The following is a 22,410-nucleotide window of genomic DNA, read 5'->3' as shown; positions in this document are numbered from 1 at the left end:
GAAGAAATGAAGCCTTAGGGGAAAGGGCAGTGCATCAGTTGAACTCAGGTCATCTCACTTTAACTTTGGTCCAGTGGCAACAGCTGCAGTTCCACTCAAGTCTTTAGTTCAAGTGCCATTCCAGATACTGCTATTTGCTGATGAATAAAAACCAAATGTTTTATTGCATAGATAGTGTTAACTGTAATGACGACTCTGATACAGAGGCTTATGCCAATATTTTGAATTCCGCGTGTTGGAATACTCAGATATAGGGAACTGCAACTATTGGGATCCAGACAGAACTCTCTAAGTGTGCTATATTTAGAATGTGACATACTGATATTACATACCCATTCTGTTCTCACAAGAGTGAACAATATCACGATTGAAGTGCCACTTAATGTGGCAAAATTCCTATTTTTCAGAAATGTATTATGTGAGAAGCTCATTGGAGAAAAGAAAGCCTTGTTGATATATCTATCATGGAAGGTTTCTATTTCACAACATCCTTGAAAGTACTTCCCTTCTTTCCTGTAGGTAGACAGATCCTTAATGACGAAACCATGTGGAGAATAACAACTTGACATTGTCTGGGTAATGGACTTGACAAAATGTGGGCAGTTTTGTTTTTGTCAGTGGATGTAAAGGTTTGGCTCTTAGTTTGGTCAATACAACCAAGGAAAAGCTGGAAGAGATTAACACGGCTCCTGAAGAAAAGTATTCTTGAGGAAACCTTGCAATAGCAACTTACTGGAAGTCCTTTAGGATCAGAAACTGGAAATAATCTAATTGAGATCATCTTTTGAGTCTATATCCTTATTTTTGTCATTTTAAAGATAGATTGCATAGGAGCTGAAAACCTTTTACTTTTTCTAATATTAGTAGGGATGTCTGACTACATAGTACAGATCATGTAATTCTTTCAAAAACATTAGATTGTTTTTTGACAGAGGTAATGGTTGATCTGCCTCGTGTACACCTGAAAAAGGTGACAGGACCTGGCCAATGTGTGTCATGTAAACCCCTAGATTTTCTCTATAGATAGGACAAGAAGGATAAGGAAGACAGGAAGTTGTTCCCATTTCCTATTTATCCTGTGCCTCTGTCTCTTTTCTTGTCATCTTTCTCTCAGGGCTGGCTAGCCTGGAGCCTTTTTTAGAGTTTTGCTTTGAGGCATTTTTAAGAAAAATAATTCTTTGTAAATCTGTGTGCTAGAAGTATCCTGGCAGGTCTGAGGTTTAAGGCAGTATTTGTTGAGAAAGAAGGAAATGAATTATGGAAAAAGAGGAGACAGAAATCCATTCAAAAGAGTGCTACCAACAGTGGCTTCAGATAGTATGTCTCAGCTGTATACCATACCCTAATTTGGGTGTGATCCACTTTGGGGCCACTTTTTTCTTTGAGCCTTGGATCTGGATGGATGGATGGATTGATTGATTGATGCATCTCTCTTTCCCCAATGTTATTGGAATGTTAGAAAATCAAGAAGAAGAAAAAGTGCAGCCATAATTCTTTCCTCCTAACGGAACTGCTGTTAAACTTTTGATAAAATCTTTATTTCTTCTTCTGTAATTATTTTTATGTTCCTGGAATTAGAAAATGCCTCCTTTTGTTTCCTGTTTTTGTGAACTGTCTTTGAATGTGTCTTTGGAAGGCTGGCTGAAGGACGAATATTGGGTGATAACTACTGTGCATCAAATTGTCACTCCAGTCTTTGAAGAGAAAAGTACTACATGCTGCTTTTTTTCTCAGTAGGTGACTAATCTTGTACGTTATTACTATTAAGTATATGGTCTTTAAAATGATGCTGAGGGTGAGAGTGGTGGGAGACTTCTGAAAAAACAACACTGAGCTTTTCAGAAATTGTCCTGATTTGTGACTGGGACTTCTCAGCTGCTGCCTTCAGACATACATTCCTTCTCTTCGTTTCCATTTGAAGGAGTCCTTTCTTATCGTCCAGATAGATTTTCTATGGCAGAGTAATGAACTATCATCAGTCTTCATTCTGATTGACAAACATAGCATGCTAGCTATGTGGGAGTAGGAAATGGTGTCAGATAAGAGGGGAATGGCCTGAATTTTCATTGGAGAAGACTTTCTTTGGAAGAGTGACTTGATAAGTGGTTCTGTTTTATTTTGCCTGAAACAAGTAAATTCCAACACATTAAAGTCACTTGGAGTTTTAATGTAGTTCATTCTAACTGGGACAAACTTACTTGAGAATTCCTTTGTGACTCACGGTTTAATGAAATTTCACCAGTTTATTTTGTTAAAGCTAGGAAAAAAATTTTTTTAAGTTAATGGGTATTTTGCTAAATGAGCTGTACTTCTTAGGAATGTGTATAGGAGAGAGGGAGGTCATGCAAATTAGGATGCATTTTCTTATGGGAATCTTTAATTTCAAATACCACATGTTTGGAAGGTCAGATGATCTTTATTATCCTTATTTAATCCTGGCAGATGAATTTTTCTTCTTTTTTTTTTGTAAAAATGAGTCTATTTCATAATAACAGCAACAATAATAGATCCATAGATATATTCTTAATCGTTGGCCTACATCAGTTTTGTTTGTCACCGTATCTTTGGCACTTTCCACAGTACCTGGCAGTAACAGGCACTCAGATTATTTGTTGCATGGACAGTGTTGGTAATTGTTAATTGCAGAATAATAAACCTTCAGTTGTTCTTTTATGTGGTAATAGTTTAATTGGAATTGTTTTTTAAATTACACTAAAAAGCCAACTTATCTTTGTAAGTTTAAGGTTCTGTATTAAAATTTCTTGAATATGTTCTTTCAGAGCTTTAGAATGAATGACTTTGCTGAAATGTTTTTTGCTCTGGGATGGAAATGAGTTTTAGAAATAGCCGTAGTAATTTTAAACTGCTAAGTAGAATTACTGCTGACTGCAGTTTTCTGAGGCTAATGTTACAACATGTTCTTTTTTTTAAGACTTATTTATTTATTTGAGAGAGAGCACGTGCATCCCTGCGATTATGCGAGTGGGGGGTGGAGGGGTGGGGGGTGAGGGAAGGGAGGCCGAGGGAAAGAATCTTCAGCGGACTCCTTGCCAAGCCCATAGCCTAAGGCAGGGCTCCATCTCCCAACCCTGAGCTGAAATCAAGATTCGGCCACTGAACTGATTGAGCCACCTGGGTGCACCTACAACACATTCTTACAGGTTACTGTCTGTGGGTAGCATGGTAAAAAAGAATTGGGAAGTTTAATAATAAGTATAAACTTAAATATTCTAAAATTTGTTGGAATAATTTGACAGTGAGGGAAAAGTATTTGGTGACTAAGTTATATGTAAATACATAAATGCAATTTCTCTTTTCTAAAAGTGAATGTATAAAGGAGCTTTAAAATGGTACAAAGAGAAGCATCCTAAGTTAATTCTGTTTCTGTTTATTTCAGGGCCGAAAACAGTGAAATCACATTTCACGGTTAAAAACTATTAAGAAGACAATATGGGGACTCCTGGTTCTGGAAGGAAAAGGACGCCTGTAAAAGACCGATTTTCTGCAGAAGATGAAGCTTTGAGTAACATTGCCAGAGAGGTGTGTCTGGAAAACCCCCTCTCAACATTGAGTTGCACAGTTGGGAACATTGTAAAAGTGCTGAGGGGAGATATATATATAGACTTTGATTCACTGAGCTGGTTTCAGTATGTTTACTGTGAATAAGGTGTTACATCTGGCCTCTAAATACTGTATTAGAATAAAATGTAGTTACCATCTCTATTTGGATATCTGTTGCTCTTATCTAAAATTAATTTTTCATTTTATTTTTTGTGAATTACTTTAGGTAGGTACCTGTAATGTTTAGAAGTTTATAATTAATCTTCAGTATTGAAACTTCAGGTAATTAGAATGTAGAAAATATGATAACTGTATTATAGAAACACTGTGGGCTATACAGTTAACATAATCCAGGAGGTACTGTATAAATGTTGACAAAATAGTCCTTATTTGGTGTCCACCCAGATTCAGTTGTTTTAGCTGTTTTTTGAAATATTGCAGTGGAATTTTTATGTTTAACTTTCAGCTAGTACCAGAGCTTCTGGAGCATTTTTGTTTTGGTTTGTTGACAACTCAGAAGAAAGAAAAAAATGGAAAGGGTTGTCACCTATTGAATCACTGGCAACATTTCCTGTTACATATTGGAAATTTAAGATAACTCCCAGCTGTGATTTCTTAGTGAGGTGCCAACTTTGTTTCAGACTCTGACTCTATCTGCAGCTGCAGACCTGACCATAAATTAATCTGGTACAAGAATTGGTTAGAACATTATTAAATTATATTCTTTTTGTGAGGATTGGTCCCTCACCACTTCCTCTTTGTTATTCTTAGTAAAATAGCTCATTTAGGACTAGTGCTATTTCCTTTTGACATATTATACAGTCTCTTTTTGATCCAGCTCATTGTTACATTTTTCCTCTGGTAAGCTGCTCAGTTAGCTTTTGAATTAGAAGTCAAATTCTGTAGAGGGATGTTTGAAGCAAAATAAAGTTGTCTAAAAACTGTTGACAAGCTTGTGATACTTTAACAAAATCACTTTTAAAAAATCAAGCGAGATATTTTCAGATAAAAGGGTAAAAGATAGTTTAAAATGAAGTGAAAATGAGATACAAGGATCTTAAGTATTTGCTCAAATGAAGCCTTTTGGAAGCCACATAGTGTTATTTTAAAACTGAAACTACTCAAAATGTTTACTTCCCAAATTAGAGGGATTTACCCAGATTTCTATAAGGAGAGAAAATGTTGGCACCTTCTAGGCTTTTTTGTACTGTCACTAAATATTTGAACTCTTTTTTTGGCTCTGTGATGCTTTGTTTGCAAAAGTGGTGCATTCTAAACATTTAACACTTGAGTGCTTTCTATGTGACAAACACTTCTACACATTTAAACTGCATTAATTCATTTAATCTTCACAGAATTCTGAGATTGGTTTTATTATCTCCATTTTAACAAAGAAACCATTGCACAGAAGAGTTAAGTATCTTTCCTAAGGTCACACAGCCAGAAAATAGCAGAGCTTGGGTTCAAACAAATGAAGTCTGGCTCCAAGGTCTGAGCATTTAATTACTTGCTGTGCTGTGCTGTTTCTCAGTATTCTCCAACTCCCCCATCAGTAGTTTGTTTTTTGGTAACTATTCATGATTTTGAAAGTGCTTGTACATCTTGAGTCTCATAATAACCTTGTGAGTTAGGAAGGATAGGTATTATTATTAGCCTTAGTTACAGATGAGGAAACAGACAAAGCTGAGAAATAAATGTGTAAAAGATAACAGAGCTGGGGCTCAAATTCAGCTACGTAAAGCCATTGTTCATTCTCCTATACTATACTGATTCCAGAAGAGGCTGGCTTTGGAGAGTTCTAAGTGTGGCTTTTAATCCTGCCTCTACTAGTTGCTAGTTGAGTAATTTTGTTAAGTAACTACTATGGACTTCAGTTTTCTCATCTGTGAAATGGAAATAATATTGTCTTCCTGTATTACAGGGCTGTTGTAATAATTAAAGGACAAAGCACGTAAACCTTTATCATAATGTTAGATTTGCAGTGGGCTATTTTGTTGCCTAGTAATAAGTCAGAATTGAAAGTGAGACTAGAGGTAAAATAGTCTTTTTTAAAAAAGAAATTTATTAAGATAGGTGTTCTAAAATAAGGTTGATCACCAGAGACCCTCAGGGAACTTCTTCAATGTATGGAGTCCCAGGCCTTGCTAAATCAGAGTCTGTGGGAGTTGAGCTCAGAAACCTGTATTTAAGTGCGTGTGCGTGCATGCATGCACACAGACACACACACACTTTTCTTCTTGGGGGATCTTGATGGCCAGTCAGATTTGGGAACCATGAACCAAAATGCAGAGAAGAAAAAAACAAAAACAGCAACAACAACAACAAAAAACAAACCAAAAAACCCGAAAACAAAATACAGAGAAGATTCTATGGTCAGTTTTTTATACCTACAGGTTGTTTTCCTCCCTGTACATTATTATTTTGCTATGAAATAACTTAGTTTAATATAGTTACTAAATCACAAATTATAATAATAAAAGTTATTATTATAAAAGGATGTAAAAGGCCAGTATTTTTAGTTTTTATTTCTGTTTTCAGAGCTCTGAATATGAATATGCCAACTCTTTTTTTTTTTTTTTAAAGATTTTTTTAATTTATTTATTCGACAGAGATAGAGACAGCCAGCGAGAGAGGGAACACAAGCAGGGGGAGTGGGAGAGGAAGAAGCAGGCTCATAGTGGAGGAGCCTGATGTGGGGCTCGATCCCATAACGCCGGGATCACGCCCTGAGCCGAAGGCAGACGCTTAACCGCTGTGCCACCCAGGCGCCCCTGAATATGCCAACTCTTAATAACCTGGTCAAAAGTCTCAGCTTAACCTTCAATATGAAAGGTCCAGTTTTCATTAAGATTCAAGATTTTTATTTGCATGAGTGCCTAATGTGTGATGTAGTAGTTTGAAAACTTTAGAGGAAATAATAGGTTTAGCAGTTTTAATAATTCCTTCATATAGTTCTTGTGATTCTTTTCCTTTAATGTTTTCATATCTCATTCTCAGTTATGCATTCATACATTACATGGTTGACATTTGCAGATTGCCCCTAATCCTTATTTTCTCCTATATGATCATCCCTTTCACAAAAAACACATGCTTGAAATTGGGAAGAAACCAAACAGAACAGAACTCCCTTAATGATTAAAAACGGCAAATAGCTTAATCCTCCCTTTTTAGTTTTTAAATCTCAACAGTTTGTCTTTTCTCACTTCATATTGTTTTTTGAGGTAGACAGGGAATGCCATAAATAAAAATAACCTCTTTTTCCTCCTGGTTACAAAGAAATGTCAGGTTTCTTTGCTCCTCAGTTGGCCCCAAGTCAGGGAACTACAGAGAATGAGAAGGAAAAGAAACAAAAGGCATAAACATATTCTGCAAACTGGATAATTTGCATGTAAAATATGGAACTGAGTACATTGTGGTAAACATACATAACATAAAACTTACCCATTTTTAGAAGTGTAGGATTCTATGGCCTTAAGTACATTCACATTGTTGTGCAACCATTATCACTACCCATCTACAGAAGTCTTCGTTTTGTAAGACCTGTGTACATTTTAAAAAGATGTTTGGATGTTTGAAGACTGTTCTGTGAAGTCAGTAATGTGGATGGATTTAGAAGCCCTGTCCCGTCTGTAGTAGGTGTGTTGCTGCTCTGTGAGGGGAGCATGGGCTGTCACAGCTCTTGGAAGAGCTCGGAGGAGCAGTGTCAGAAGGGGTCACCAGCAAGTCCTCTCAGGTGTCAGGACCAATCCACATGGTTTGTTTTTTTTTTCTTGCTCCTTTGGCTTCGATTGTTGCAAAGGTTTGGGGGAAATGCAATTGACTTTAAGTCAAACTTTACTGAAAGCATGGAGTGTATCAAATTGGGAACCTTTAGGCAGCTAGCTCTCCAAAGGAGAAAGATGAGGGTAGCATGGAAGCTACTTATGCCACCTTACTGCAGTTAGTTTGGCAAATATTATGGTGAGCGTTCCCAGGAAAAGAAATTAAGCCTTTTGAAGGGATAGCAGTCTTTTCCAAGGCATCACAGAAGCCTGGAATATTACTGATCTCCTTGTTTTAGAACTGCAAATATGAAGAAAACATGTTCCATGTACATCTTTCCAAATGGAAGTTATCAGAATGTTGCTTATTTTTGGATCTTATGATCTGAAAGCCCTTCTAGCTCTAAAATTCTTTGAGTTCCCTTGAGTTCCAGGACCCAAAGAGATTCATGCTCATAATGCACAGTTCTCTTAAATCTAAAGGATCAATGACAAGCATAGAAATTGATCATCTTTTATAGGTGTTGGAGTTTAGCAAATGGACTGTTCAGAGACTTTTGTTGTTGAGCAGAATGTACATGTAGACATATTGGGTGCATACACCTACTTGAAATAAAGAAGAAAGGAAGCTTTTATGACTTTTTGGCATTTGTGGCTGCAAGGACTTTCAGATTTCATTTTTTTAAAAAAAGATTTATTTATTGAGAGCGAGAGTGCATGAGTGGGGGGAGGGGCAGAAGAGAAGGAGAGAGAATCCTCAAGTAGACTGATATCATGTAGCCTGATACATGACCTGAGCCAAAATCAAGAGTTGGACACTTAACTCACTGAGCCACCCAGGCGCCCCCAGATTTTTTAAAATAGCTTTGTTGAAATTTATTTCATCCATTTGAAATGTACAATTCAATGGTTTTGGGTAGTTTATGATATTAATTTTTTAAAAGTTGTGATTATAATATGTATAACAAAATTTGCCATTTTAACTATTTTCAGACTACAATTCAGTGGCATTCATTGCATTTACAATGTTGTGCAACCATCACCACTGTCTATTTCTAAAACCTTTTCATCACCCCAGACAGAAACTGTAACCATTAAGTAATAACTCCCCATCCCCCCCTTCCAGATCTTGGTAACCTTTAATCTACTTTATGTCTCTGTGAATTTGTCTAGTTCTGAATATTCCATGTAAGTGGAATTACACAGTATTTTTCCTTTTGGCTTTTTTCACTTAGCATAATAACTTCAAGATTCATCTATGTTGTAGTATGTATCAGAACTTCATTCCTTCCCCCTTCAAATAACTTCATTCCTTTTTTAAGGCTGAATAATTTTCCACTGTATGTATATGTTACATTTTGTTTATCCATTTATCTGTTGATGGACACTTGGTTGGATTTCATTTTGCTGCCTATGGCAGTAACAGCCATCCCAGGCCTCTAGTAGTGAGAACCAGAAATTTGCAGGTTTTGATTATGTATTAATTAGCAGCCTGAACAGAAGGATATAAAGGCAAGAATTGTGCTTAGTTTAAAAGATACTGTCCAGTGTTATTGTTTTATGGAATGATAACCATGATACCTTGGTAGAACTAATCTCATAGTTACCTCACTATTTTACTTGAGTAATTTATTCATGTTTAGGGCTTGGCAAATTAAGGATAAAAAACTTGGTAAAGATAGCAGCTTTTGAAAATGCAAAGAATTACCATAATCACAATACTTATGGTTGTTAATACCATCTTTCATTTAAGAATAGAGTTTAAAAGGGCGCCTGGGTTGCTCAATTGGTTACACATTCGGGTGTTGATCTCAGCTCAGGTCTTGATCTCAGGGTCATGAGTTCAAGTCCTGCATTGGGCTCATGCTGGGTGTGGAGCCCTAAGGGGGAAAAAAAGAAAGAAAAAGGAATAGAGTTAAAAAACTACACAAATTTTGAATGTCATTCATTCAATAAATGTTTTTTGAGCATCTGTTCTCTGCAACTACTCTGTCAGATGTGAGGGATAGGCAGTGGACAGGTCTAACATATTCCTTGCCCTCATGGAGCTTAGAATCTATAGGGGGAACTAGACATTAAATAAGGAGTTACAGAATGGACTAGTTGTTCAATTTTCAGCTCCCTTTTTTCTTCAAAATTAATGTCTGCATTTAACATGGTAATTTCTGTCTTGAAAGCTGTGATTGTCAGTGTACGTCACAGTGGCTGTCTTAGAATTGAGGAAATACAGTGATCTATTTATTTACAACTGTGTTAAGTGCTTTGAGTGGACAGTAAATGATTTTATTAAAAAGTGTGTGATGGGGGACTTGACATGTTTGGGGGCTTTGGGAAGGCTTCCCTGAGGAGGTGCCCTTTCAGCTGATTTCTGAAGGATGAATGGAATTATTGAGGGGAAAGAATTGTCAGATGAGGAAAAGAGCTTTCCAGTCAGAGGGAAGAATGTGTTACAAGCTTTTGAGTCTGAAAGAGTATGGAGAATTCGAGGAATAGTAACAACAGCTAACATGTACTGATTACTGAGCTCATATTACATACCAGTCACTGTCCTAAGTTCTTTATTTTATCAACTATGAATGCAGGGCATGGAGAAGTGAAGTAACTTGCCCAAGGTCATGTAGCTAGAAAGGTAAGGCTGAAATTTGTGCTTAGGCTCCTATGCTTGTAAACTGTTGTGCCTTCTATGAGATCACTGTTAACACTAACATGCACAGCAAGGAGGAGGGTAGCCAGGAGCCAGATCATATAAGCCAGTGGTTCTCAACCAAGGGTGATTTTGTTCCCCACAGGACATTTGGCAATGTGTGGAGATATTTTTGTCTGTCATAACAGGAGGAGGGGTGCGCTCCTGGTGTTTGTGGGTAGGGACCAGGGCTGCTCATACACATCCTACACTGCACAGGACAGCTCCCCACAACAAAGAATTACCTGGCCCAAATAGTCAGTAGTTGGGAACTCTGTTACAGGTTCTAGACCGTATTTAGGAATTGGTCTGTGTCCTAAGAGCAATGGAAAAACATTGAAGGGTTTTGGGCAGGGGTATGACATGATCAGATCTGTGCCTTAAAAGGATGACTTCAGTGCAGATTGGAGATTATAACAGAAAGGACATTAGTGGATTCGAGGAGATGAGTTGTGAGACTTGCAGAGGCAGTGGGGGCCCGGCCCAGAGGGACAGCAGTGGGGATGGTGGGAGATGGTTGGGACGGAGATGTAAGTAGTCGATGCTCAGGGAGTGTCTGTGTTTAGAGAGGGGAAAGTTTGGATTGTGCTTCTGGGTGGTGGTAGGGGACATTTGAGTGGGGAGGAATCTTGAAGAGGGAGGATCACGGACTTAGTTTTATGTGTTGTGTGTTTAACATGCCTGTGAGGCATCTAAGTCGAGACTGAAGAGGCAGTTTGCGGATGTGGATCAAGAAATCCAAGGAGAGGTCTGGGCTGTAGATAAACATTGAGACCTGTGAGCATGTAGAAGGTAATTGAAATTGTGAATGTGGATGAAATTTGTCTAGGGAGGAAGTGTAGAGTTGAAAATAATCACTCCTCAGGCTGAATCCTAAGGCATTCCAGGATTTCAAGGTCAAGTCTTGAGTCTTAATTCTGACACTTTTTTGGTCATCCTTTTGTGCTTGGTTCAGACTGTTCTGTGCAAATCAGATTTGTCTGGAAAGCTAACTCCACAGGAGGCATAATTACTCTTATTTAAAATGCTTTTGAGTGTTCTCAATGGTGGTACACAAAAATTTATAAAAAATTATGAAATGTAAATTAATTTTTTAGAGTTATGAAGAGTGATTTTTAAAAATTTCGCCCCAGTTAAAATTCTCCCCCTTTGTGCTTACGTCTTTATTAGACATATCCTTTGAAAGAGCAAATCTAAGTTGTTGTTTTTAGTCATTTAGAATTCCTTCCAGTGGCATTAGTGTATGAATTTAGTCAATTCCCATTTCGTGCAGACTTTTCTCCATTTTTCCCCCATTCACCCCTGGAACTAAGTCAGAGCTCTGGCTCTGTGATGGCCAGTTTCACTCTCTCTCACTTTTCCTTGATTTGTTCCTCTAGCCAGAATTAACAAGACTGAGTTTTATGTCTTGGGGCGCCTGGGTAGTTCAGTCATTAAGCGTTTGCCTTTGGCGCTGGGCGTGATCCCAGGGTTCTGGGATCAAGCCCGGCATCGGGCTCCCTGCTCTGCTGGGAGCCTGCTTCTTCCTTTCCCCCTCTCCCTGCTTGTGTTCCCTCTCTTGCTGGCTGTCTCTCTCTCTCTCTCTCTCTCTCTGTCTCTGTCAAACAAACAAACAAACAAATAAATAAATAAATAAAATCTTAAAAAAAAAAAAAGACTGAGTTTTATGTCCGTGTGATTGAAGAATATTTGGTATAGCATTCAGTTGTCATAATCTTCACCATTCCTGTGACTTAGAGGAATTTGGAGAAAAATATTCAAATAGCACAGTATCAGTAACCTAAATGTGAAGACATTATTGGCAATACCCTTTTTCTTCCCCCAAAGTATTTCTATGAGAACTATGATTCACATTTTCTCCTTTGGTTAGATGTCCCTGCAGATCCAGAATTTCAATTCTCCTTAGCTGTCTATTTATTAGGTTGTATTCTGATCTGAGTAATATAGTCTATAATCTTAAATTTCCTCTCTCATTCCAAAAGAATATTTTGCTATCAAAAGGTCTCTGAGTAAAAGGAAGATACAGTTGTTTGACATCATGACATCAGAAGAAAAGGGCTTAAAATACCTAGATTTTTATCTAATACAAATAGGTGTTTGTACTCAGAAAAATTTATATAGTTGGTTTTCAACTACGAAAAGCTTTTTAAAAAGTAGTCAATCATAATTATATTGTAAGATCTAATTAAGAAAAATGGCACCTGAGATTTTTACTAAAGGGAAGTTGCTAAGAAATTGAGTAATGGTTTTGTTAGTCTGGAAACCATAGCAACACAATAAATATTATGTCTCTTAATTTGTCTTTCAGGGTTCTTTTGGCATGAGTGTCATGGAAAAATAAACAAAATTAAACACAGTAAACTCTGAGTCTTAGCTACCTGAATTAGTCATTTTCCTTGAATGTTTCACTTTGTAGAATTTTGTATTACACATTTATTGAAATTAAAACATAGCCTGTAAAGATACAGATTATTTTTTGTATTTCTTACACCAGTTGCATGGGTTTTATATTATAGGTATACATGCAAGCTGGCAGCTCTGCACTTGGCTTGACTAAGTGCATTTCTGTCATATTACGGAATTTTTAAAAATATTTTTTTAAGATTGATTTATTTTAGAGAGAGGGAGAGCCAGCGCATGCAAGTGAATGGGGAGAGGGGCAAAAGGAGAGGGAGGTAGATTCTCAAGCAGACTCCTCGCTGAGTGTGGAGCTGACATGGGGCTAGATCCCAGGACCCTGAGATCATGACCTGAGCCGAAATCAAACGAGTCAGCAGCTTAACCTACTGATCCACCCAGGCACCCCTCAATTATGAAATTTTAATTTGGCTCTCTTGAAAAGTGTTACCTGATTACAGTAGGACAGAATTTTATTATTTTTTTATTTTTTTATTTTTTTAAAGATTTTATTTATTTATTTGACAGAGATAGAGACAGCCAGCAAGAGAGGAAACACAAGCAGGGGGAGTGGGAGAGGAAAAAGCAGGCTCCCAGCGGAAGAGCCTGACGTGGGGCTCGATCCCAGAATGCTGGGATCACGCCCTGAGCCGAAGGCAGATGCTTAACGACTGAGCCACCCAGGCGCCCCAAGGACAGAATTTTAAAGCTAGAGGTTCCCCTTCTTTTAAAGTCATTCGAGTGTGTGTTTTCATGTACTTCTCTTTGAAAATATTAAGTGCAGGAAGGTTTTGATAATAGTATAACTACTCATGAGTCTACCGCCCAACATTAACTGATATCAGGGTTTTGTGATAATTGCTTCAGGTTAAAAAAGATAAGGAAGAAAGAAGACATTATAAATGAATTTTAGGGCCCTATTTTCACTTCCTAGGCCTCTCTTTCCACCGCCCTATACCCAACAGTGAACAACTATAATAAAATCACAAGATTTCCTTCCTGTCTGTATTATAAAAGTTCGAATACATATCTCCACAAATAGTATTGTTTTATGGGTTTTTGTGTATTGTTTTCTAAGTGCTCAATAGGCGTGCGGGTGTGAAACAAGTAGAACCATGTGGGAAGCTGCCAGAATAATGGCTCAGTATGGCTGGAGAGAGATTGGGTAGTGGGAGGAGATGATGCTGGAGAGACTGTAGGGCCAGTCATGAAGGGATTTGTGTGCTGAGGAGTTTAAATCTGATTTTGGAAACTGTGGAGGAGCCATTTAAGAGTAAAAGATTTTTCAGGTTTGACTCGTAGTATCATTGCTTTAGCCACCATATGGAGAATGACTGGTAGGAGGCAGAAAACTAGCTGGGATGCTGCTCTAGCCATCTTGGCAAGAGGTGCCAAGAGCCTAAATTAAGGCAGTAATAGTGAGAATGGAGAGGAAAGTTTGGATGGAAAGAATAGTAAAGAGAGAGAATCTTGAAGGGAGCTATGTAGTTGAGGTTTGGTTACTGAAAATGTGGGCGGAGGGTAATAAAAGAGGAGCCTATGACGATTCTTATCTCAGTTTTTGGATAAGTGGACAGCTACCAAGGAATATAAAGAGGAAGAGGAAGTTGCAGGGAAAGATTATAAATTCAATTTGTGATACATTGAGTCTGAGGTTCCAGTGGGACAGCCTCAGTGGTTAATAGCCAGTTGGATCAGGACTGTGGGAGAAAAGTCTGAGTTGGACATAAAGATTTGCAGATAATCAGTATCACAGTGGGGGTGGGGGAGGGAGGGAGAGCGTAGAGTGAAAAGGGAGATCAAGCCCCAAAACTTTGGAGCTTATGATAAATTCTGAGAAAGAGAGGTTGGAGAGTTAGGAGTAAAACTGGGAGATTAGTATTGCAGAAAGCCAAGAGATGAGAATTTTAAGAAGAAGTTGAGTGGTCAGGGAAGTTGGAAGTCCAGAAAGGACAAATGAGGTAAGAATAGAAAAATCCTATTGGGTTTGGTAGTTAGAGGTCATTAGTGGCTTGCTAGGAGCAATTTCAGTAAAATGATTTGGGCAGAAGCCAGAATGCAGTCACATGGAGAGAGCAGGAAGTGAGGAGGAGGTGTAAGAAAAGTTGACTATGAAAAGAAGACAAGGCAGAATCGATCCAGGATGGGATTGTTTGTTTTTATTTGTTTTTGAAAGATGAGAGGGAGTCTGAACCTATATAATGAGAAGAACAAGGCAATAGAGGAGAGAGTGAAGATGGAGAAGAGAGATCACATAGTTGAAGCAAGATCCCTGGGGAAGATGGATTTCACATCGTAGCATGGGGTGTGTGTGTGTGTGTGTGTGTGAGAGAGAGAGAGAGAGAGAGAGAGAGAGGGAGAGAGAGAGAGAGAAAGGAGGGATATGCTTATATATGTTTTATATTTATATTAAGTTATATGACTTATCATTCTCTTGCCTTTGAATCTTAGGGTGATGGATTAAAACTTTTTTTTTTTTTGAGCCCAGTGTGGGATTTGAATTTACAACCCTGAGATGAGATCGAGTTGGATGCTTAACTGACTGAACCACCCAGGCACCCCTAAAACTATTTTTTTTTAAATTAACATAACCTTTTTTTCCTTCAAATAACAGTCCTAAATGAAATCTGACTTGTGAATTTTATTCCAAGGAAACAGTGAGCACTGTTCAGTGGATCGGATGGATCTTACCTTACTTGCAGACCCACCGGACAGATGGAAGATTTATAATAGGATTTTTTTTTGAAGATTTTATTTATTATTTATTTGAGAGAGAGTGAGAGTATAAGTGGGGGGGGAGGGGCAGAGGGAGAAGTAGACTCCCCGCTGAATGGGGTGCCTAATGCAGGGCTCCATCCTAGGACGCTGGGATCATGACCTGAGCGGAAGGCAGACACTCAACCCACTGAGCCACCCAAGTGCCCCAGCAGGATTGGTTTCAGTTGAGTTTCTTATTTGGAATGCCACTGGTAGTCACTGTGAGTTTATTTTAGCCTGTTCTTCTATGTTTATTTTACTTAAAGAGTAACAGAATCCAAATTTGTGTAAGGGTGCTTTTGGGCATTGGACACCACAAGATACATTATGGCTAATCATATATTATTTTACCTCACTTGTTCCTTGGTGTTTCAGGCAGAGTCATTCAGCAGTGGGTAGTGTGGAATAGCAAGGGAGGAGGAGAGTGAGAATGGAGAAAGTGAGGTTAGAATTAGGAAATGAAGTATTCTAGCTGAAAGTGTTAAGAGCCTGCTTGGAAGAGGGGGAGTCTGTTGGAATGGAAATCAAAGGTGGTTGGAAATGGAAAATCAAGGGATATTGTAAAGGAATATTTGGTTAGGAAGTATGAGGCCCTGAGACCTTGGGTCCTGAATAAGTGTGACAAGATTTCCATTTCTGGAGATTGGAAAATAGGGAAGCAGAGCCTATTTCCTAGAAGATGAGGTCTTTACGGTCTATGTTTGATGTTTTAAAGAACTGCTAAACTGTTTGGAATAGTGGCTATACCATTTTATCTTTCTAGTGTGTAAGGGTTCTGATTTCTCCACATCTTTGCCAACATTAGTTATTTTCTGTTTAAATTTTTTTTTTTATTTTAGCCATCTTAATGGGTGTGAAGTATCTCACTGTGGTTTTGATTTGCCTTTCCCTAATGGCTAATGTGTTGAGTATCTTTTTATGTGCTTATTGGCCATTTGTATATCTTCTTTACAGAAATGTCTGTTCAAATCCTTTACACATTTTAAAATGGAATGATTTATATTTTTTATTGCATCTCATCCTCTTTTTCTCTTTTTTCTTCTCTTTTCTTTTTCCTTTTTTCTCTTCTCTTTTCTTTTCTTTTTTCTTTTCTCATGTTTTTATTTAAATTCCAGCTTCCTCGATGTGGCTTCTTCTCTTCCTCTAGTTGTGCAGTTTGTTCTGTCAGTTCTCAGGTCCATTTTATGGGTATTCAGAATGATTTGATAGTTATCCAGTTGTGTTCTAGGGACGGGTAAGCATAGGGTCCATATGCTGCCATCTTAGCTCACAAAGTCATTTTTTCTTCTTAAATTCCGGAAGAACATAATACAAAATCCTGATGGTAAAGGAAAAGTCCGTAATGTAGAAGTACTCAAACCATATGTGGTTAGTTCTCAGCTTTTCCTAGAAGTTCTTTCTGGATAATTTTAAAAATGGTTTTATTTGAGAGAGAGAGAGCAAGCGTGAGCAGGGGAGGGGCAGAGGGAGAGGAAGAGAGATTTAGCAGGCTCCAACCCCAGTGTGGAGCTGGTTACAGGGCTCAATCTCACAACTCTGAGATCACGACCTTAGTCAAAATCAAGAGTCAGATGCTTAACCCACTGAGCCACCCAGGCGGCCCCCCCAAAGTTCTTTTTCTTGTAAGGTTATTTGGGGGGGGTAGAGAGTGCATGTGCGTGGGTGCACATGCAAGTGGTGGGAGGGGTAGAGGGACAGAATCTTCAAGCAGACTTACCCTGAGTGGGGAACCCGATGGGGGGGCTTGATCCCAGGACCCTGAGATCATGACCTGAGCTGAAACCAAGAGTCCGATGCCCACTGACTGAGCCACCCAGGCGCCCTTAGAAGTTCTTTCTTAGTGATCACTGTATGATTCCTAATTATTAGTTGAGTTATAAAGTGAACAGCCTACAAATTTAAAAGGTTTCTGAATTAATACAACCTAAGGCAGTTTGTTCCAGGGGTGGTCAAGTCCCATGATTTTTGCTATCATTTTATTTTTCCATTTGCCCCAGGCATTTAGTGGGAAATGGATTTAATTCTATCCAAATATATCTTTACTTTTTGTGTTGTCATTTTCACTGTTCTAAGAAGAATACATTTCTATACTTAGGTGATTGCATATTTCCTTTAATCAGTCTTATTGTACCTAATATTTGAAAGCATAATGATGAGAAAAATTTTTAGAAATCTAGTCCATTGACCTACTTGATTTCACAGGTAACTTCTGAACCTGAATTTCCAGTTCCTAAATTCTCCTATTAACTTTATTTTAGAAGTTAAAAGTTTGAGTCATATCAGCTTAAAGACTCTACAAGTACTTAAATGAATTAGGCTCCTGAATAACTCTGATTTCATGTTTTATGCTGACTTTAACTTTTTTTGTGTTAAAATACATAACATAATTTACCATTTTAATCATCTTAAAGTATACAATTCAGTGGGATTGAGTACATTTACACTGTTGTGCAGCGAGCACTATTCTCCATCTTCAAAACTTTGTCATCATCCTGTACTGAAACTGCGTACCCATTAGATAAAAATTCCCCATTTCTGGGGCGCCTGGGTAGCGCAGTCGTCAAAGCGTCTGCCTTCGGCTCAGGGCGTGACCCTGGCGTTCCGGGATCGAGTCCCACATCGGGCTCCTCCGCTGGGAGCCTGCTTCTTCCTCTCCCACTCCCCCTGCTGTGTTCCCTCTCTCGCTGGCTGTCTCTCTGTCACATAAATAAATAAAATCTTAAAAAAAAAAAAAAATTCCCCATTTCTCCCTTCCTTCCAGCTCCTCGGAACTACTGTTCAACTTCCTGTGCCCATGCCGTTTGATTATTCTAGGTACCTCAAATACGTAGAATCATACAATATTTGTACTTTTGCATCTGGCTTGTTTGACTTAACATAATGTCTTCAAGATTCAGCTATGTTTTAGCATGTGTCAGAATTTCCTTCCTTCCTGGAATCATATTCCACTGTACAGATATAACATATTTTATCTATTAATCCATTGATGGACATTGGGTTGTTTCTACTTTTGGCCATTATGGGTAAGGCTGCTTTGAACATTGGCATACAGATATCTGTTTGAGTCTCTGCTTTCAGTTCTTTTGTGTATGTACCCAGAAGTGGAATTATCAGATCAAATGGTGATTCTATGTGTAACTTTTTTTTTTGCCAACTTTGTTTTAAACTTAGTTAATTTTTTGTGATCCTTTATTCTTTTTTTTTTTTAAAGATTTTATTTATTTATTCGACAGAGATAGAGACAGCCAGCGAGAGAGGGAACACAAGCAGGGGGAGTGGGAGAGGAAGAAGCAGGCTCATAGTGGAAGAGCCTGATGTGGGGCTTGATCCTAGAACGCCGGGATCACGCCCTGAGCTGAAGGCAGACGCTTAACCGCTGTGCCACCCAGGCGCCCCTGTGATCCTTTATTCTTATATCCCGTTTATTTTATATCTGTGACTATGTGTAAAATGAATGTAGAAATCATGCAGTTGTATTCTGAGGGGAAAATGCTGGTGTTATACCTAGAAGTATGCTTTATGTACCTATAATTTATCTACTTAAAAATACATTGGTACCGGTATAGAATACATGTTTTGTCTACTGGATTGGAATCATCTTTTGCTTTTTGCTACTCCTACTCTCAGTACTGCTTCAAGCATCTGGTAGCAATGTGTAGAAAAATACTAAGATAAAGTACTTTTAAATCCTCTTTACCTTTTTTTAAAGCTTGTTTAGTGGCCTTCTTCAGTACCATCTCCAAGGGAGGCATATCTGAGTTTGGATAAAGTTGGCTAAGGAACAAAGAGAAGGGCTTTTTTGTGACTCTGAAGCCCATGTTCTGTTACACAGCAGCCAGGTTCCCTTTCCTTTTGTTGTGAAAGAAATCTTATCAGAGAGTAGATTTGAATTATCTATAATTTAGGTTTGCTGAGAGAAAAATGGTGAGCCATTTTAGCATAGAATGTATAGAATTGGCCATCGATCTTGGAAGGATGAAATGGGCATTCTCGGTAAATTTCTAAAGAAGACTACAAGTACAAAGCTAGTAACATGGAAATGACAGTCCCTACGCATTGCCATGGCTTTGCTGAAATTTAAAAAAAAAAAAGTTTGAAAACTTTCCCCAGAAAAATGATACTTTGTAATTTAAAAATATATTTGCTATCTGCTCAACTTAGCCTTGAAGTATTTTTCTATAAAATACAAACTCTAGTAAGAAAGTGGTGTCTACCCAAAGTCAGGGGGTAAAGAAGGTAGGAATAGCTTTTTTAAAAGATAGAGGCCAATGAAAAATTCATGTGAGAAGATTAATTGCTCTGGTCATGTTCTTGTTTAGAGCTTGAGGTTGGAAGATACGCATTTAGAGTTTGTGCTACTAGGAGGCCATCTAGGCAGACTGGGGAAGTGCCAAAATTGGGGTAGTTGAATAAGTGTTAACTCTTAAGCTGTCTCCTCTTCTTAGAAGCCTGCCAAGACCTTGCCAGGGAAAACGAATTGCTCTCTCCTGCATGCTCCTTCCCTTAGCGTTGTGTCTCCACTTCCCTCAACTAGATTGAGGACTTCTTTGGGGCAGAGATGTCATCATATCTTACACTGTATTTTCAGCACCAAACATAATTGCTTCCACACAGTAGATCTTTTTATTTTATTTTATTTTATTTTATTATTTTTTTTATTTTTAAAGATTTTATTTATTTATTTGACAGAGAGAGAGACAGCCAGAGAGAGAGGGAACACAAGCAGGGGGAGTGGGAGGGGAAGAAGTAGGCTCACAGTGGAGGAGCCTGATGCGGGGCTCGATGCCATAACGCCGGGATCATGCCCTGAGCCGAAGGCAGACACTTAATGACTGAGCCACCCAGGTGCCCTGCGTAGACCTTTTTAAACATTGGCGGAGTCTCTTAATGTGAGACTTGCGCACAAATGTAACACCACAGGAGAACAGCTATTGTAGTTATCACGGGGCCATCTGAATCAGAGTTAGGATGTGGCCAAGAACAGAGGAAACCACTGCAAGATAGAAATCACTGAGGAGATTTTTAAGTTTCATGTGGTACATCAAGCTGTTTCCTTGTCTCAATTCCTCGATGCTTTGATCCTTGGCCTGAAATTCTTTTATTTAGCAGACATCAATTGAGACATGGAAGTTGTGGGGGTGACAGAAGTGTGTAATTTTATTTGTTTTGTATTTCTTAATATTGTATTAAAGAGTGCATATGTGAATGGGCACAGGGAGGGGCAGAGGGAGAGGGAGAGAGAGAATCTTAAGCAGACTCTGTGCTGAGCGTGGAGCCCAGTGGAGGGAGGTGGCCTGCAGCTGTTCATTTGGTGCAAGTCCTGGGAAATAAGGGTGACATATGACTGGGAGGAACCTTATTTCTGGTTGTGTTTTTCTTCTCTCTTCTCTTGTATTTGTGCTAGTCTGTGAAATTTTGCTTTAACCAGAAGTAATGGGGAGCCAGTGGAGGGTTTTACACCGCTTAATGATATGTCAGAAACGTGTTTTGAAAGACAGATTGGAAATCCTGTAACATTGTAGACGGGAATTATAGGGCAGCTTCTGGAGGCAAGTAGATGGATTTGAAGGCAGTTGCAGTTGTAGTGTTCAAGCAAGAGATGAAGAGTTCCTGTTGTATGATTTCACTGATATGAAATTTCCATAATGGGCAAATTCTTAGAGACAGAAAGTAGAATTAGTGGTTTCCAGGAGCTAAGAGGAGGGGGAACGAGACGTGCCTCCTAATGGGCATGGGCTTTCTTTTTGGGGCGAGGAACATATCCTGGAATTAGATGGTAGTGGTAGTTGTGCAATCCTTGTGACTGTAGTACTGAAAACCACCGAACTGTCTAGTTGTAAGTGGTGAATTTGATGGTATGTGATTTGCATACTAGTTTAAAAGGAGAGAGATATGAAGAGTTCCTGAAACAGAAACAGCATAATGGCCGAATGGGGGTGAGAGAAACCCAGCAGTAGAGAATTGGCAGTACATTGAGACTGGATATTGGCAATGTCCAAAATGAAATAGAGGCTGGTTCTGAAGTTTCTAATTTGTATGATTGAATTGATAGGGAAAGAAATTTTGGAAAACGAGTTTGCGGAGACATAATGAATTGTGTGAAATGTTTTGAATGTGGAATCAAGGCAAGCAGTTAAAAATAAAGGCCCAGATTTCAGGAGAGACTCTGGGCTAGAACAAAGAAGTGACTGTACAGGAGCTGACTGAGGCAGTGACACAGCTGAGCTAGAGGGTATCTTGTCTGCCCACCTGCTATGGACGGTTATGTCCCATCTGCTCCTTAGCCTTGCAGCTGGTGTGCAGGTTGTTGTTTTTGTTGTTCGTAAATAAAGCTGCATCTTTATATTACATTTCAGGCAGAGGCAAGGCTGGCGGCAAAACGGGCTGCCCGGGCAGAAGCACGAGATATACGCATGAGAGAACTGGAGCGACAACAAAAAGAGGTAATCTGGGGGGATGATCCTAATTTTGTGCTAGTCTCCAATAAATTAATACTTGGCTGGTTTCCTTCTGAGATAAATCTGGCTCCTGTTGAAACACTGGGAATAGTATAACCTGATGTGTATATTTTAACAAGCCATTTTATGTCAGCAAATTAAATACAATATTTGCTTTAAATAATAGCAAACACATAAATAGCTCTTACTGTGTACATTGTAGCAAGTTGTTACAGTGTGATAAGTGCTTTACTTATATTAGCTAAAGTTAGCTTAGAGATGATGAAGTTATTTACTATACTGTCTTAGAGTTTAGGTTAATTATATTATGATATCTACATACTAGAACACTGTGAAGTCATTCAGCCTTAAAGTTTTTAAGCATATTTAATAATGGAGGAAGACATTCATGCAAAAAAATTAAAAAAAAAACCAATTGTAAGACTGACTGGTAGGACTCCCATTGTGTGTTACAAAAACTAGTATTATATATAGGGACAAAAACTACTTAGAAAGAAATGATTACTATCAATACTTTGGTTTGTCAATGGTGGAATTGATTAGTTTTGTTTTTTTCTTAATGCTTTTCTATAGTTCATAAATTTCAGTACATTTTTATTGTCAGAAAAGCAAAAAATAAAATAGGCTTATAGAAATTGGGCAGCTTTAATATGAAACAAATACTCTTTTTAACTCTTTCCTTCTGACATCAATCTGACTCCGAAAATTCACATAAAAAATATTTCTGATGCCATATGGGTATGAAGGGGAGAAAGCCTGCAGGATATTGTTAATAGCATTAAACACTTTATTT

The 22,410-nt window shown here is 38.3% G+C and overlaps 1 protein-coding gene across 15 annotated transcripts in view; it reads left to right on the top strand.

The window, feature by feature from the left end:
* LRRFIP2 (LRR binding FLII interacting protein 2) overlaps positions 1-22,410 on the top strand; it is a 104,864-nt gene that overhangs the window by 16,333 nt on the left and 66,121 nt on the right. For 14 of the 15 annotated variants that reach the window (XM_045798266.2, XM_045798264.2, XM_045798259.2 and 11 more), the window contains exons 2-3: positions 3,398-3,540; positions 21,516-21,602. In XM_045798266.2, the coding sequence (XP_045654222.1) occupies positions 3,451-3,540; positions 21,516-21,602 (177 nt within the window). In that variant the 5' untranslated portion in view covers positions 3,398-3,450. Of the gene's footprint in view, positions 1-3,013; positions 3,162-3,397; positions 3,541-21,515; positions 21,603-22,410 lie in introns of those variants that run through there. The other variant, XM_045798253.2, reaches the window with a different exon arrangement.

The sequence above is a fragment of the Ursus americanus genome, chromosome 20 (genome assembly GCF_024610735.1).
Source record: "Ursus americanus isolate L20-20 chromosome 20, mUrsAme1.1.p, whole genome shotgun sequence".
Classification (NCBI taxonomy): domain Eukaryota; kingdom Metazoa; phylum Chordata; class Mammalia; order Carnivora; family Ursidae; genus Ursus; species Ursus americanus.
Note: the sequence above shows the minus strand (reverse complement) of the source record. Positions and strands in the feature narration are given on the sequence as shown.